Source organism: Rutidosis leptorrhynchoides, chromosome 9 (assembly GCF_046630445.1).
Source record: "Rutidosis leptorrhynchoides isolate AG116_Rl617_1_P2 chromosome 9, CSIRO_AGI_Rlap_v1, whole genome shotgun sequence".
NCBI lineage: Eukaryota > Viridiplantae > Streptophyta > Magnoliopsida > Asterales > Asteraceae > Rutidosis > Rutidosis leptorrhynchoides.
Window position 1 is genome coordinate 257,862,520 of NC_092341.1, and position 19,142 is coordinate 257,881,661.

At 32.9% G+C, this 19,142-nt stretch overlaps 1 protein-coding gene across 2 annotated transcripts; it reads left to right on the forward strand.

Annotated features, from left to right (window-relative positions):
• The first annotated feature begins 1,061 nt into the window (after window positions 1-1,061).
• LOC139867414 (uncharacterized) lies at window positions 1,062-4,212 on the forward strand. 2 transcript variants are annotated; one of them, XM_071855780.1, is made up of 6 exons: window positions 1,062-1,593; window positions 2,835-2,871; window positions 2,954-3,190; window positions 3,297-3,344; window positions 3,437-3,803; window positions 3,952-4,212. In XM_071855780.1, the coding sequence occupies exons 1-6, from the start codon at window positions 1,295-1,297 to the stop codon at window positions 3,963-3,965; spliced, it is 1,002 nt and encodes a 333-aa protein (XP_071711881.1). In that variant the 5' UTR covers window positions 1,062-1,294; the 3' UTR covers window positions 3,966-4,212. The 2 variants fall into 2 exon arrangements, with proteins under 2 accessions (XP_071711881.1, XP_071711880.1); XM_071855779.1 differs by having other exon boundaries at window positions 3,437-3,798.
• The last annotated feature ends 14,930 nt before the right edge of the window (window positions 4,213-19,142 follow it).

A 19,142-nucleotide genomic window follows, 5' to 3' on the forward strand; every position in this document is an offset into this window, starting at 1 on the left:
GTATAACCGACCATATATAACTTAAATAACATAAATATAAATGTTAGTAGTCCAAAATTTGATATATTCGAGTCTGAAAATTATTAATAATTTCATACCTTGATTAGTGATTCGTGATCGTTTGAGATATCTTTTAATTACACTAAGCTTTTCGTGCTGATAACGTGTTATAATTCAGTAGGCTTATAACTACCTTTAATGGTTATAAGAACAAAGAGAGAAAAAGAGAGAAGAAGGAGAGAAGAAATATTGATATTGATATTTCAAGAGAAATGGTGCACCTTAAATGGTTACCATACATGTCTATTTATAGTATAAAATATTACTATGCAAGAAATATAATAATAATAAAATTAACATCCAATCTAGATATTTTATAACACAATCTAGATATTTTATAACAATATCCTAATTTTTTACTTAACTCTTCTTAGTCTTCTGTCGATTTATGTATATGTATATATAATTCTTGTAGCTGTTAGTTATTAATATAAATAACTGGTAACTAAAGCAGTAATACCACATTTGTAGGTATGAAACGTATTTATTTGTACGTAATCAAATTTGAAAATAAAGCTATACCTACCTACGAATATAATATATTGATTAATTAAGCCCCTGAAAACTAACTTCCAATGGGTAACTTGAATGTTTCTTATTTATAAGGGTATTTTTTCCCAACTCGCTCAAGACATTAAAAATGTCAAGATCGACCCTCTGCGCATGAGTATTTGATTTAATTGTAATAATTTCGTTTTATAAAAGATTTTTTTTTTATTTTTTGAAAAGACAAAATTAGAGCCTGTCTACTCTAACACGAGTATATAAGATTAAGATGACTAAAGTAGCAAAATAGATTGACCATCTAACATGTCACTTCACGACTGTAATCAAACGTGTGCTGCCCTACCTCTTTCATATTTTTGTAATTCATCTTATCATATCATACTTGTTTTTATTTTTATATAAAAAAAATCAAAAACACTCATTACGTTTCTTGATTATTTTTCCACTAAAACTCCATTATCTATCTATCTATATCAATTATAATTGCATGTATTATTACCCTTGCCCAATATTTCTCAATCTTCTCATTAATTAATTAATTAGTTAATAATTCAAATAATATCCCTTAAATCATTCAAACAAATCTCTTCTTAACACCACCACCACTACACCAGTATATTACTTGGAACCTGTTTTTATATCAATCAATTATCAATTATCAATTATCAATTATCAATTATTAATATTAATTATTAATTCTAAATTATTTACTTACGGAGTATTTGAGATGGGTGCGATGACGTCGTCGGTAGCGGCAAAGTTTGCGTTTTTCCCACCGAATCCGCCGTCGTACAGGGTGGTGGTGGGCGACGGTGAGAGAATTAGAATGACAGATGTATCTGAGAGACAAAACGTCGACGTTTTGAAGCTGAAAACTAAAAAGGGGACGGAGATTGTTGCCACGTATGTAAAGAATCCGGTGGCATCATTAACGGTGTTGTATTCTCATGGAAACGCAGCTGATTTGGGTCAGATGTATGATTTGTTCTGTGAACTTAGTCTTCATCTCAAAGTTAATTTAATGGGGTCAGTAAGTTTTCAATTTTTATTGCCCTTTAAGTGTTTGATTAAAGTCTCCAACTTTAAAGTCTTCAACTGTTTGATTAAATGATATGATATATGATATGATTGAATTATGTAAGGTGTAGGAGATCGTAGTCTTTTGGGATATATATATATATATATATATATATATATATATATATATATATATATATATATATATATATATAAGGGGCGGAAATACATGTGACAGGGGGCGCTGACTCAAGTGGATTTGAAATTTTCAGGCGTAAAATTTTGTATTTCCATATTTTGCCCCTAAAGCGTCCATATTTTGCCCCTAAAGCGCCGTCCATATTTTGCACCTAAAGCGTCCATATATTGCCCCTAAAGCTTCCATATTTTGCTCAAAAGTCTATATTTTACCCAAAAGCCTCTATATTTTGTCAAAAAAAGTTGCAGTGTATGTGAACACTTTTAAAAAAAAAAATTGCTCCCGGTGAAAAAAGTTCTAGGTTCCACCAATGTATATTTATACAATTATACATACAGTATAATGTTCAAACGAGAACCACATAAAAGTCGAACTGCAAAAACTTTTACATTACATGGTTTTTAACATGTAATTAAGATTGAGTACATTGTTGTATTTAATAACAACTAGTCTACTAGGTTTTTTTTCATAAGAAGTTTATATAAGTGGAACTTGGAGTGTATAAAGAAGATTACTTTTGATATGTATAGATTATGTATATATATTGTTAGTTTATGAACTTGTGTGAGTTACTGGACCAAGGTGATAAATATTCTTCTTAGTCATCATATGCTTTGTTGTTCGAATTATCTAGGCTCTAATTTAGTCATAAAATCATATTTGTAATCACCTGTTGCCTAATACATCAAACTAAAGTATTAATAATCACTTTAGTTAGGTATTCATATATCTCCTAACTTACATATGGATATATGATGCATCTAATGAAATACATGCAAAATTCTTATTAGCTTAGTTGAACTGTGGTCTTAAAAAGCCTAGTTATCTTCTGTTAAAAAAAAGGGAAAAAAAATGCTATCTTTATGAAGTCAGAATTGTAAGTTTGCTCGACTTTCGAGATTGTATTCATATGCAAAAATTTGAAAATGATGATTAAAGTTCTACCAAATTACCATTTTCATCCTACTGTTTATTTGTCTTCATTATGTCGTCTCTGTTCATATGAGCACAATACGTATGTTATAAGTAACAAAATGTTCATTATTTACAGGTACGATTACACTGGATACGGGCAGTCTTCTGGGAAGGTACATTATCTGAAATAAATCTTAATTTCTTATAAATTTTAATCTAATTTGATAAATCGTACATGTTTGATTATTTTTATAGCCAAGTGAACAGAATACATACGCTGACATAGAAGCTGTATATAGATGCCTTGAAGAGACATACAATGTTAAAGAAGAAGACGTCATTTTATACGGTCAATCCGTTGGTAGTGGGCCCACTCTAGATTTAGCATCACGCTTATCACGATTACGGGCTGTTGTCCTTCACAGCCCAATCTTATCAGGACTTAGAGTCATGTACCCCGTTAAGCGAACATATTGGTTTGATATATATAAGGTTCATAAATTTCTTGTTTATTTTTATTACTTAAAGTTTATTTACTATCATAACAAGTCTACTAATTAGTTTTTTTGTTTCTTTTTTTTTTTTTTGTGTGATGCAGAATATTGACAAGGTACCATTGGTGAGGTGTCCTGTTCTGGTTATTCACGTACGCACGCTTATCCCGACACGTTATAACAGTTATTATCTTATAATCTGATATGATTATATGAAACAACTTTTAGCCAAATTGTTATGCAGGGAACGGATGACGATGTTGTAGATTTTTCACACGGTAAGCAGCTTTGGGAACTATGTGTCGAAAAGTATGAACCGTTATGGATTAAAGGTGGCAACCATTGCGATTTGGAGTTGTACCCGGAGTACATACGTCATTTAAAGAAGTTCATATCGGCCGTTGAAAAGTCGAAAAACGTAGCGGGATTGTTAACAGATGAAGATTCAAAACCGCGAAGTAGTACAGATTGTAGACCAAGCACAGAAAAGTCAAGATCGAGTGTTGACAAACGAGAAAAGTCAAAGAAGAAATCAGAAGACGTGGATAAGTCAACCAACTCAAATGCTACGGACCAGGCGGAGAAACCAAGAAACAGCATTGATCGGTCTGGTTAGCTTTAAATTATTATTATTTTTTTAACAGCAAACACACACGCCCTTTTTGTCTAGAGATTTAAATTGTTAACTTTTGTTGTTGACTCATGATTTTGAATGTTTACATTCCATGTGTATTTAACTGTGAAAATGAATGGTGGCAGAATTGGAGATATGATGCGATCGGCAGTGTTGTGCAATATCGATTGTTTTAAGCCGACAGGTGCGACAGAGGTAGAAGGATCGTAAAGGTTAATCGTGTTTTTAACTTAAATTCTTTGGATTGGTTGTTTGGAAACAGATTGATTTGTTTAGGCAGGTGTATCTTATAGATTCTGTCGAAACTAATAATTTTCATCTCTCAGTTGGAATTATACACATCTTTGTGATTATAGTTATTTTGAATTTTGAATATAATATTTAGAATTAGATTTAACAGTGTATCATATTGTTTAGTGGTTGGCCCCTAACGTCTAGGGCGGATATTTTAAGGGCAGGGAAGGGCAACTCAACTGGCCGCCATAAATTTTGAATAAGTAATGTAATATGTAGTCTTTTGATTTACAGACATTAGCTTTTGAATCAACTATATTGGAGTCTATATGAAAGAAAAAAAATATGATCAAAATTGTAAAAATTTGCACAATTCACATTTATCAACAGCTTATGTATCTAATCTTTATCAACTGAAACCAATTTTAAACTAGGTATCGTAAGTTCAAAAAAATTAACTTAAATATGATTTGTTGTTGCCATCCATAATTAATGTATACAATGTGTATACATAAACTTTGCCCCTTAAAAAAAACTTGCATTCACCACTGATTAACGTCATCCCAAGAGGTCTCAAGTTTGAACCTTACAAGATCATATATTAGGTAGCCATGGAAATGGGTCAGAAAATGGTCCCGGAAACCCAGTTAGCCGTGTACATATTAGTAAAAGTTACTCACCTTCTCTTGATAGCTTGAACAATAAAAACCTTATTCGTTACTTGTTGACAGGCCATGTACATTAAAAGTTACTCACCTTCTCTTGATAGCTTGAACAATAAAACCTTATTCATTACTTGTTGACTGTATGAGTGTATCAGTTTGTCTAGTGTTTCAAGAGATAAAAACTTGTATAAGAATACACATTAATAAATCTCGTGAGACGAAACGTGCCCCGCCTAGCGTGCTAAAAAATCTTGAGAGTGTAAGACGAAATTTTTTTTGGGTGGGTCGGGTGACGAGTCGAAAATCTCGTGGGTCAAATGGAATGATGTCATCCGTCCATGGGCGGATGGCGGGCTTAATTTTGGTTCTATCAATTGCAAAAAATTAGCGCTAATCGACAAGCGGTGGTGGAGGTTTCTAACCGAACCCACTTCCTTATGGGTTAGTGTTATCAAAAGTATTTTTGGGGCTTCGGGGTCAATTATTTCGGGTGGGGTTTCTTCACTTTCGTGTTCTAATTCTACGAAAATTTTTAAAACATGTTACGAGATAGATGACATCGGTGTGGATTTTACCAAATCTTTTCCAAAGGTGCTCGGCAACGGCAAAAAGACAAAATTTTGGGACGATGTGTGGCTAAAGGATAAACCTTTAAAGGATACTTTCAAAAGATTGGTGCGGCTAGAGTCTAACACAAATGCTATGGTGTCGGATCGTATTTTTTGGGATGGCAGTAAGTGCGCTGCAAATTGGTGTTGGATTCGTGATATTACAGGGAGGACGAGGGGTCAGCTAGAAGAATTGGAAGGGGATGATTTCGACAATAAAAATGAAGATTGACAAGGAAGATTATTGGATTTGGAATTTATGCGGGACCGTTAGTTCTTCAACTCATTCTCTTACTAAGCATATCATGTGTGATGACCCGGAAATTTCTGACCAAATTTAAACTTAATCTTTAACGTTTTCGACACGATAAGCAAAGTCTATGAAGTTGAATCTCAAAATTTTAAACTATTCAAATACCCTTCGGTTGTTCTCAACAATTCGCGAACAATTATATGTAAATAGATACATATATATATATATATATATATATATATATATATATATATATATATATATATATATATATATACACACACACACACACACACACACACACTATAACTTGAAAACATAACAAAGTGTTAAGAAAATGATACTGTGCATTAAACTTACTGGTTTGATTATCTGATTGATATATTTAACTACGGAATTAAAAGATTATGCCAACGATTGAATTAAAAGATATTTATTAAGTCCCTTAAGAATTATAATATTATTACGAGTTTCTGTTGTGAGGTACACGTTGATTTGGGAAATCATTCATGTTTAACGGTATTCGGAATAAATGGTAAAGTGTTTGTTTAAATAACGTAATGTGGACACATACAATAATAAGGAATATTAACTGTTAGAATTAGATATATGAATAAATTGCGATATGTATTTTAAGACGTGCTTATAAATATTGAAAATAGATATTAACTTGGTTATGAAGCGTTTAATAAATACTATTATATTAATAAATAACGAGACAATGATTTATAGAAGTAAATGACCAAAACACTCGAAAGATTAAGATATACTTTGAGTGGTATAGTTTGTTGATAATTTAAGACTATATTTTGACAAAGGTACGAGTCACGAAACGTAAAGTGATAGTTTTCTATGCATACGAAAATGCGTTCGAGAAACCGGAACCGGGGCATAAGTCGAGTGACAACGTACGAGACATCGGAACGAAAATTTCAAGTCAACTATGCACGAGAATATAATATAATATATAATTAATTAATATAAATTATATATATATATATTATATTAATAAATAAATATGTCGACAAACAAGAAAACAAAAGTTTGTGAGCTGGATCAGAGGGTCATGCGATCGCATGGCCTTGATGCCCAAAAACCATGCGATCGTATGGGGTACTGTAGCAGGCCAGAATCCTATAAAAGCTCAAGCTGGTTTCCAGTTTCTTTCCAATTCATTCCTCCGTATTATTTATTATATTTATATTATTATTATTATTATTATTATTATTATTATTATTATTATCATTATTATTATTATTATTATTATTAGTATTATTATTATTAGTATTATTATTATTATTATTATTATTATTATAATTATTATTATTATTATTAAGATTAATATTATTATTAATCTTATTATTATTAGTAGTATTAATATTATACATAAAATACTACGACGAGGTCTTGAGCGTATCACTTTCAAAATAGTTTTTCGAGCGGGATAGAATTAAGGAAATTATGGGTTATTGCCAAGGAGGTTATGGGTAATGTTCGGGAGTATATTTAACCTAGTGTTTATCATCTCCGTTACGTCTACGTACTTTTCTGAAATATTGAATCACAATATTGATACGTAAGCATTTATATTTTATCTTTTATAAATTAATAGTGTATACATGTCTAGTGCTCGAGTATATATATTTATACATGCTTATATACTAAATTTCGTCGTTAAACAGTTTATAATAGATCACGAATTAAATACATATATTACTAGTAAAAGGTATATGATATACATGTTTTTGAAAAGCTGGCGAAAAATCAATAACTTTTCATTTAGATATCGAATAGTTTCGATGAACGGATTAAAAGATATGATCAACTGAATTATAATTGACGATAATTGGAATTGCTTTTGAATATGCAATTAATATTTAAACAACTTGTCTGTAAGATTGATAAATTGGATTTTTGAATATTACCAACCGAGTAAATGAATCCTTATATAAGGCACGTCTCGTTTTGTTAAACTATGGCCAAAATTGACTTTTTGAAACAACTTTGGATAACTTTTGTATGTCAATCTCGAGCATTAGGATTGTGATATACTATGACTTGACCTAGCATGATAGACATTTATTGACCAACATATGTTCTCTAGGTTGAGATCTACGGTTATTTGGTAATCCGAGTTTCAGTCACATTTTGGTGAACGACTTTATATGCTGCTAAGGTGAGCTTCATTGCTCCCTTTTTAATTGCTTTTGCAATATATTTTTGGGCTGAGAATACATGCAATTTATTTTAAACGCAATGAATACAAGTACATACTTAATTCTACACTGAGTTTAAACCGAAAATCCCTTAGCTTTGGTAACTAGTAACTGCCAGTACATAGGATGTAGACTGGTGGGCGCGAGTAACAGTATATGAATCCATAGGGCTTGACATCCCTGTCCGAGCTAGAGCACTAGCCTTTTAACGGACGTGTGTTATTTGAAGTTTAGGACACGTTGGTTTGCGTGTATTAAAACGAATGGGGTATTTATTATATAACGTTAAAGCTTAGTTACCATGGTGCTCTGTTATGTAGAATCTATTGATATCTGGATGAAACAACTGAAATCTTGTGATCCACTTTTATATACAGATTATGCGAAACACTAAAACTATGAACTCACCAACCTTTGTGTTGACACTGTTAGCATGTTTATTCTCAGGTTCCCTAGAAGTCTTTCGCTGTTTGCTTATATGTTATACAAGCTATGTGCATGGAGCCTTGCATGCTTTATTCAAGAAAACGTTGCATTCACCAAATCATCACCATGTATCTTATTTTGACTGCATTGTCAACGGAAGTATTATTGTAAACTATTATTTACGGTGATTGTCAATATGTAAAAATCATCAGATGTCGAAAACCTTTGATTTAAATATTCATTTATGGTGTGCCTTTTCAAAAGAATGCAATGTTTACAAAACGTATCATATAGAGGTCAAATACCTCGCAATGAAATCAATGAATGACGTGTTCGTCCATATGGATTTGGAGCGATCGTCACAGTTGGTATCAGAGCGTTGGTCCTAGTGAACCAGGTATTGCATTAGTGTGTCTAACTGATAGTTGTTAGGATGCATTCGTAAGTCTGGACTTCGACTGTGTCTGCATGTCAAAAGTTTTGCCTATCATTTCTTGTCGGAAATTACCTGTCTATCATCTTAAGTCTAAACGCGTCTTATTGCATTGATTGCATAGATAGAGTATAGACAAAATTCATATCTTGGCATATCTATTACAGTAAACTTTGCCTGACATCTTCCATAAAATCCTCCGTAACTTATGGGATTCTAGTATTATAAATACATATGTAAACTATGTATTGAGGAGTACCAAATTAGTCCTATAATCTATTTCAATCCAAAAATCTTTTCCTTGATTACATAAAATGGATCCTGTATCTAGTTTAAATTCCTTAGATTCCGACAGCTATTCCGATATGGATTTCCACTCAAGTTCCGAAAACAGCGTAACGGGAATGGATCAACCAATTAGCCATCATCTATTCTGGATGAATCGGGGATGGGTTCGTAATCTACTTAATCATTGGATACAAGAAGAAGGCTATCCCTTCCATCCACCACATTCACCTCTTGGTGAAGAACCTGAAGCACTTACCGGCGAACCCGTTCGTAACACCATTTTCACCCTCATTTCCAGAACAGCTGGCAACGACTACGTAATATCCAATATTCTAAATCTTATTCATCCGCTTATCCAAACCACCAATCATCCTAGTATAATAGAAGAAGTCAACGAGCTTCGTGCTCGGGTAGTGGCTTTGGAGAATATGGTGCAAGGATTACAAACACCACCACCAGCAGCAGCAGCAGCATAACCAGTACTACCATCATCAACACCAACAGTATCATTACCACCACCAATAACAACATCCCCATCACACGCCTCAACATCACAATCTGTACCTCGGATATCAACATCATACTCACCATAGATACCAAGGGGTACCAACAACAATAAATGATGAAGTATTGATTCATAACTTCATCGGAGAAATATTCTACGGTGATTAGGTAATCTCTAAAATCTTAGAGATTATTTATCCCAGTTCTAACCGTAAATCTGATGAATAGAAATGATAGAAGGAAGAGTAGAAACCCTGACAAGAATGGTACGTAAGGTACAAGCTAGACTTGTTTTACCAATAGCATCAATAGTACCCTTAGCCTCACCAGCACAGTCAGTGCTGTCAACATCGCCTCTAACATCACGAGCTCCATCAGTTCAAGAAAGCACCGTGGACATCATTATGAATCAACAACGAGTATATTGTATCAATGAGTTATGAAGTAATAACTCATTTCCTCTAAAGAATTTATATGTATATCTTATATATATAAATTTTTAAACCATCGTAAATCTTTTCGTACTAAGCAATTAGGTATGAATTGAAAAAGGGTAAATATTACTCGGTTAAATTCATATTATTAATATGCTATGATGTACATCCTTCGTTAACAACTTAACCTTCGTTAACTACAATCTCTGTTTCAACTCAATGAATTCCATTTCATAATAAACCAAGTGTATTATTCAATTACATAATTGATTTTACATTTTCATTTTCGGTGTACTCGAAACTTTCCAGAAAACATCATATGTGCCTTGTAAGGTTCATAAAAATTCCACGAGCATCAACATCCTTCACCGAGGAATAAGAATAAATAATGAAGTATCGATTACATTAGCGAAATACTCCGCGAAGATTATGTAATCTCTAATGTTTTAGAGATTATTCATTTCTAAGTCAAGACAAAAATCAAATGAGCTTAATATGATATTAACTCATTAAATCTGTATTACATCTGAAGAAATATACATACATATATTTTCATAAAGACTGTAATGAAAATTCTTTTGTACAAAATATTAATTGTGAAATCTTTAACGGGTAGGTAATACTCGGGAAATATATAAGTCCACAATTAATATGTTACACTGTACATTCTTCAACTTTGATTCAAAAATTATTAACAATGCTCACAACGATATACAATCGTTTTCATACAAATTCAATCACATATTTTGATATTGACGGTTCAGAATCAAAGTCATAACTCTGAATCATTGACATCATTCTTAGATCTCTACATCTTTCAAAGCGATACTTTGACTTCAAAACTGTGAAAGATCCTTTAACATTGTTATTACCGAAAATAATCTTGCAATTCCTTTTCAAAGTATCCAGTATTATCAACCATTCAACCAGTCAACGACAACCTTTCAGACTTGAAACTTTGGTATATAGGTTTTTGTTACTGGGAAACCTTTTATGTTCCACCACATTAGCAGTAAATTTACCAACAACTTCATTGATCCTTGACCTTCCGAAAAATCATTATACTCATTAGAACCCTATCATGTACTCGTCTACATCTTCTATCAAAAATTTCCATACCAACTACCGGGAATTAGCAATCAGTATTTTGAATCTCGCAACAATTCTACGCCAACAGTTATATATATATATATATATATATATATATATATATATATATATATATATATATATATATATATATATATATATATATATATATATATATATACATATAATGTCTATCTCCTAGACTTACTTACTTCGAATGTGAAGTTTCTGAAAAACATCCCAAACTATGAACTAGTTCTCTAAAATTGGAACAATGTTGTTGAAGCAGCAAAAACTGTAAACGACCTTAACAATCAAAAGTTTGATGATAAAGAATAGTATGGTGGTAAAGCTGAGAAAAAGAGAAGGTTTAGAACTGGAAAACGGATTGAGCAGACTATGAAGGAGGCTGTGGACAAATCACAAGGACGAAATCTACCTTCAAAGAATCCAAATGATTCAGTGTCTGCTGAAACCATTAGTAAGAACCTTACTTATTATTCTAAACCTTCACAGACAGATTTTCGCATCATCCTCTGATATTATAAATTCTAAGATATCATCGTATCTTTCATTATAAATATCCTCGATGTTTCTGGAGATATCTTCATAACCATTCTTATCTGAAATCATTCATCTCTTCGCGCTATCTGTATTACATCATAAAAGAAACTATTTTAGTTTCTAAAATCTGAAACCTTCAAGTTTAAAATATGAATGTTTTGAAGTAGTGTTGGGAACTGAAGCATGAATTAGTGTAATATAATGACACTTGATTAACGTGATTATATTACAGTAAGTCATGCTGAGTTTCTAATGGAACGTGATAAAGGTTCACAGATCCCACCCTCATCATGAACCATGTTACATAACTCTTTCATTCTATATAATCTCTAAATATATCAAGAAAATATATTTCTTGATGATTCGGTCTTTTCCGGATATTCTGGTAATTTGACAAATCAAGATCGTGTCATTACAATTCTTTTCTTAGAACATTAACCATGTTCATTTCAAAATCCATACCTACGAATTCTGGACCATTATTCGCTTGACTTAAAGTCGGGAAGAGAAATCGAAAACATGGAGCTCTAAAATATAAAGGAGAATATAAGCCCGATAACAAACCCGAAATTTACAAACCGTGTATATCAATGCGTATAGCAATATAAAGACACGGGAGAATGAAAAACACTATAACCCCAAGGTAGTGATAGAAGAAAATAACTTCCTCTGGTGATAGATGAAAAAGAAGAATGACAGATATGAAAGTTAGGAGTATATCAAGAATCAGAACTGGATGAAGCATTTTCACAATCTTTTGAAAGTATGAAATAAGGAAGAAGATTATAGGAGTGGTGAAAATAAATGAAACGGAAGAGGTCAATTTATAGCGAAATATCAGACATAGCAATCGAGGTAGATTACGCATTTAATCAAGGAAATTCTAATTTTCTTAAATTCCGAAGAATCAAATCTTATTTAAATTATGAAGATTTTCTATTCCTTAAATTCCGGAAATCAATCGTTACTACGTCAAGAGATAAGACGAATCTCTAGTCTCCATTTCACTCTATTACGATAACTTTTCTCATACACTTCGAGTAATTGGATTGTTTTATCCATATTATTCAACGGTAATAAAACACTATTTATCAACTCATGTACGTCATGAAAACATTTTTATTGTTAGCCATGACGACCTCACTCAAATTTCGGGACGAAATTTCTTTAACGGGGAGGTACTGTGATGACCCAGAAATTTCTGACCAAATTTAAACTTAATCTTTAACGTTTCCGACACGATAAGCAAAGTCTATGAAGTTGAATCTCAAAATTTTAAACTATTCAAATACCCTTCGATTGTTCTCAACAATTCGCGAACAATTATATGTAAATAGATATATATATATATATATATATATATATATATATATATATATATATATATATATATATATATATATATATATATATATATATATATATACTATAACTTGAAAACATATGAAAGTGTTAAGAAAATGATACTGTGCATTAAACTTACTGGTTTGATTATCTGATTGATATATTTAACTACAGAATTAAAAGATTATGCCAAACGATTGAATTAAAAGATATTTATTAAGTCCCTTAAGAATTATAATATTATTACGAGTTTCTATTGTGAGGTCCACGTTGATTTGGGAAATTATTCATGTTTAACGGTATTCGGAATAAATGGTAAAGTGTTTGTTTAAATAACGTAATGTGGACACATACAATAATAAGGAATATTAACTGTTAGAATTAGATATATGAATAAATTGCGATATGTATTTTAAGACGTGCTTATAAATATTGAAAATAGATATTAACTTGGTTATGAAACGTTTGATAAATACTATTATATTAATAAATAATGAGACAATGATTTATAGAAGTAAATGACCAAAACACTCGAAAGATTAAGATATACTTTGAGTGGTATAGTTTGTTGATAATTTAAAACTATATTTTGACAAAGGTACGAGTCACGAAACGTAAAGTGATAGTTTTCTATGCATACGAAAATGCGTTCGAGAAACCGGAACCGGGGCATAAGTCGAGTGACAACGTACGAGACATTGGAACAAAAATTTCAAGTCAACTATGCACGAGAATATAATATAATATATAATTAATTAATATAAATTATATATATATATATATTATATATATTAATAAATAAATATGTCAACAAACAAGAAAACAAAAGTTTGTGAGCTGGATCAGAGGGCCATGCGATCGCATGGCCTTGATGCCCAAAAACCATGCGATCGCATGGGGTACTGTAGCAGGACAGAATCCTATAAAAGCTCGAGCTGGTTTCCAGTTTCTTTCCAATTCATTCCTCCGTATTTTTTATTATATTTATATTTATATTATTATTATTATTATTATTATTATTATTATTATTATTATTATTATTATTATTATTATTATTATTAAGATTAATATTATTATTAATCTTATTATTATTAGTAGTATTAATATTATACATAAAATACTACGACGAGGTCTTGAGCGTATCACTTTCAAAATAGTTTTTCGAGCGGGATAGAATTAAGGAAATTATGAGTTATTGCCAAGGAGGTTATGGGTAATGTTCGGGGGTATATTTAACCTAGTGTTTATCATCTCCGTTACGTCTACGTACTTTTCTGAAATATTGAATCACAATATTGATACGTAAGCATTTATATTTTATCTTTTATAAATTAATAGTGTATACATATCTAGTGCTCGAGTATATATATTTATACATGCTTGTATACTAAATTTCGTCATTAAACAGTTTATAATAGATCACGAATTAAATACATATATTACTGGTAAAAGGTATATGATATACATGTTTTTGAAAAGCTGGCGAAAAATCAATAACTTTTCATTTAGATATCGAATAGTTTCGATGAACGGATTAAAAGATATGATCAACTGAATTATAATTGACGTTAATTGGAATTGCTTTTGAATATGCAATTAATATTTAAACAACTTTTCTGTAAGATTGATAAATTGGATTTATGAATATTACCAACCGAGTAAATGAATCCTTATATAAGACACGTCTTGTTTTGTTAAACTATGGTCAAAATTGACTTTTTGAAACAACTTTGGATAACTTTTGTATGTCAATCTCGAGCATTAGGATTGTGATACACTATGACCTGACCTAGCATGATAGACATTTATTGACCAACATATGTTCTATAGGTTGAGATCTACGGTTATTTGGTAATCCGAGTTTCGGTCACATTTTGGTGAACGACTTTATATGCTGCTAAGGTGAGTTTCATTGCTCCCTTTTTAATTGCTTTTGCAATATATTTTTTCGCTGAGAATACATGCAATTTATTTTAAACGCAATGGATACAAGTACATACTTAATTCTACACTGAGTTTAAACCGAAAATCCCTTAGCTTTGGTAACTAGTAACTGCCATTACATAGGATGTGGACTGGTGGGCGCGAATAACAGTATATGGATCCATAGGGCTTGACATCCCCGTCCGAGCTAGAGCACTAGCCTTTTAACGGACGTGTGTTATTTGAAGTTTAGGACACGTTGGTTTGCGTGTATTAAAACGAATGGGGTATTTATTATATAACGTTAAAGCTTTGTTACCAGGGTGCTCTGTTATGTAGAATCTATTGATATCTGGATGAAACAACTGAAATCTTGTGATCCACTTTTATATACAGATTATGCGAAACACTAAAACTATGAACTCACCAACCTTTGTGTTGACACTTGTTAGCATGTTTATTCTCAGGTTCCCTAGAAGTCTTCCATTGTTTGCTTATATGTTATACAAGCTATGTGCATGAAGTCTTGCATGCTTTATTCAAGAAAACGTTGCATTCACTAAATCATCACCATGTATCTTATTTTGACTGCATTGTCAACGGAAGTATTATTGTAAACTATTATTTACGGTGATTGTCTATATGTAGAAATCATCAGATGTCGAAAACCTTTGATTTAAATATTCATTTATGGTGTGCCTTTTCAAAAGAATGCAATGTTTACAAAACGTATTATATAGAGGTCAAATACCTCGCAATGAAATCAATGAATGACGTGTTCGTCCATATAGATTTGGAGCGATCGTCACATCATGGCCTTGAATTATTCTACTAATGTATCTAATCTAGAAACTCAAAGAAATAATCTTGTGCTTAAAAAGTGGGTGTTTTCGTATGGAGGGCAAGGCGGGAGAGATTTCCCGTTTTGTCCGAACTTGACAAGCGGGGTATTGATCTACATCCCGTCCTTTGTCCTTTGTGAGATGATGCGGTGGAAACAGTTGATCATGCATTGTTTTCGTGTAAAAAGGTTCGTGAAATTTAGGATAAAGTCTGAACATGGTGGTGCATCGGCTCATCTCATCATAGTCTCGATAATTTGTTAAGTGGGTATCCCTATTTGCAATGCTCGGAAATGGGTGCGAAGATTTGGCAAGCAATGATATGGACAAGCGTATACCTTATTTGGAAAAATAGGAATCAAATGGTTTTTATGAAGTCGAGTTGTTCTCCTCCGGTTACTTTGTGTGATATTCAAGTAAATAGTTTCGAATGGATCAGGAAGAGATGTAAATCAAAAAAGCTTGATTGGCTTGTTTGGTTACAAAATCCTCAAGCACTTATTTTGTAATTATTCTATGAGTTATTTGTGAGTTGTTAGATGTTAGCATAGGGTTCTAGCTCGGTATCATTATGTGTAACATCTTGTGAGAACTATTTGTATCTTTCGGGTTTTTAACATTAATTGCCGTTAAAAAAAAAAAAGAATACACCTTAATAGCTATCAACAAGATTGCATTTAAAGAAGGTGTTGTGGCCCTCTTGATTCTTGCAATCTTGGTTGAACTTAGAGCACTATGAGTCGTGACACTGGGCTCAGTGTTAAATCTGAGTGTTAAGCTTAGCACTGAGATTTAACACTGAGGCCAAAATAGGAGAAATCGTTCAGTGTTAAATTTCAGTGTTAAATCAATAATTTTATTTTTATTGATTATTTAGTTTAATGACCACAGGCTCTTCTGATAGGCACCAATTTAGAATGGTATGAAATATAATGGGAGCATACATCCACTGCTCCGTTCTGCGTTCTTCGTCTGTTTCATACTCCTCTACTTCATTCCATATAACCTTGATGTGCATTTCAGGGGTTGGATCTCTTTCATCTTTTCTTTCTTCTCTTCTGTTCCAATCACGCCGTCCACCGCGACGCACCTTTTCTTGCCAAGCAAAACGCTTGTTTGGATCATTCCTCCTGTACTGTTTTCCTGGTAACAGATGGTTTAACTCTCCGGCTTTAATCTTTGCAATGATTTCCCTCATCAATGACTTGCAGTTATTAGTATCATGCCCATATGCCTCGTGAAAATCACACCATTTATCACTATGTGGTCCATGACGCTCTTCCATTGGTGGTGGAGGGTGAAAGGTTTCCTTAACAGGTTCAGTGAACAAAATCTCCTTTGGAGTTTTTGTTAAAGCCATGATGAGTGGATGTCTGTCTAGTGGTTTTCGCTGATGGTAATTGTAATTCGGATGGTTATTCCCCCTCCAACCATGTTGATTCTTCTGGTAATTGTTCTCATATCTACGTTGTCTCTGATAATTTTCATTCATGTTTCGTTCTCCGCCTTGCTGTCTAAACTTTCTTTGATAATTATCAACTCTTGGATATCCCATCTCGCCTGACCGTAAATGCTTCTGTGCAACCAACAATGCTTGATGTAACGTCTTTGGGACATCATATCGCAACGCATGAATTAATCTTGCAAAACGTCGCTGATCAAGATAAAATATAAACCCTGAAACAAGCTGAGATTCTGGTATGCCTGGTATCTTTTGACACTCAATGGTATAACGTTTCATGAAATCACTCAGTGACTCATTCTGGTGCATTGTTATTTCATGTGCATCAAGATGTGACAACGTACAGCTTCTCAAACTTTGATATTGCATCACAAACTTTGCCCTTAAATCAAGGAAACTGGTAATACTCCTTGGTGGCAAACTAGCAAACCATTCTCTCGCCATTTTTTGCATCACCATTGGAAACATATGGCACGCGGTTTCATCTTCTCAATGCTGCAATCTCATAATGCCTTCAAACATAGTAAGAAAGTCTTCTGGATCAGTTGTTCCATCATAAACACCGATAGATGGAATTCCCAAGTTTCTTGGTAATGGATATTCTGCGATTCGAGGAATAAAACACTGGGTTGACTCTGCCATTGCTGGTGGCTTGATAGCTTCATCTCTCCAGTAATCAAAGCAAACAAATTGTCTACAGTAGTTGCACGGATGGCGGACTGTGCCAACTTCTGCTTGTATCTTGATGGTACCGTCTTGGTCAAAATCCCATTCAGTAACTTTCCTGCCATCTCCTCAGTCAAAAAGAACTGCTCTTCTTCTTCCCCAAAGTCCCAATCATCTTCCACAAAACCTTCATCATTGCATTCTCGCTCAACATCATCAACCAAAGTATTCAACTGATTGAATAGCTTGAACAATTGTGATTTTGAAATTGACTTTCCTTTGTTGTTGTGCTTAGCATTCACATCAGCAGTTCTCTTAAAAGAAACATTGTGTGTTCCTCGCCTGGCCTTCCACATTCTGCCACTGGAACTTTCCATCAATGGTTTCTTCAATCTTGGTATGGTTTCATGCACAATCTCTTCTATTGCACCAGTATTGGGTTGATCTTCTTCTTCGATTGAAGTTTCTTCAAGAGTTAGCTGATCCACTGGTATATTCTCAATGATGTTTTCGTTAATTGGTTCGAGTGCTGCTTTTACTGAGGTTGTTTCAGTTGCCTTCATGCTCTTGGTGTTTTTGCTGATCTTTGAGACGGATGGCGCCATTTGTTAGTACGATTTTCCGTGTAGTGGCTGTAAGGTACCAGTACAAAACAATAGCTGCCTAGTGTAATACCCCGTCAGAATCCACTAACAGCGTATTAACTCTAGTCCCAATGCTTGGCTTGACTTCTACATATCAGCAGTGTTGTAAATCTCCCGAGATCTCCCCGAGATCTCATTTTTAGAAGGCAACCGACACGATATGTTCATCTGCCGAGATTTCTCGGTCAACGGGGTCAAACTTAGCCAAAGCCACGATTTCTCGAATTTTCTTGCTAATTTGTAAGATTTTTCTTGTAAAATTTGTAATTTCTAAGATTTTCTCGCTCATTTCTCATATATTTTTGTAAAATCTCGTAAAAACGTATATAAATATACATATATTTATGTTTTTATGTATATTTTATTAAAAAAAACTATAAAGTCAACGTAAGTCAACGTCCGAGATCTCCTCGAGATTATTCCGAGATGCCGAGATCTCCCTAAAAAAGTCCAAACGAGATCTCCCCGAGATCCGAATTCTCCAACCTTGCATATCAGCAATGTTCAACAGCGGAAGCAACTAATACCTAAGATAAAACATGCAAAACGGATCAACATAAAGTTGAGTGAATCTACAGGTTTGAGTAAGTAGTTCTCGTATGTTTCATAAAACAGTTTCCATAAATCGTTTGTCGAAAATCATTTCTCAAAATCATTTATCTGAATAAACCGCTAAGGTTTAATCTCAAAAGTTTGCATATAGCAAATGCTAAGTAATAAA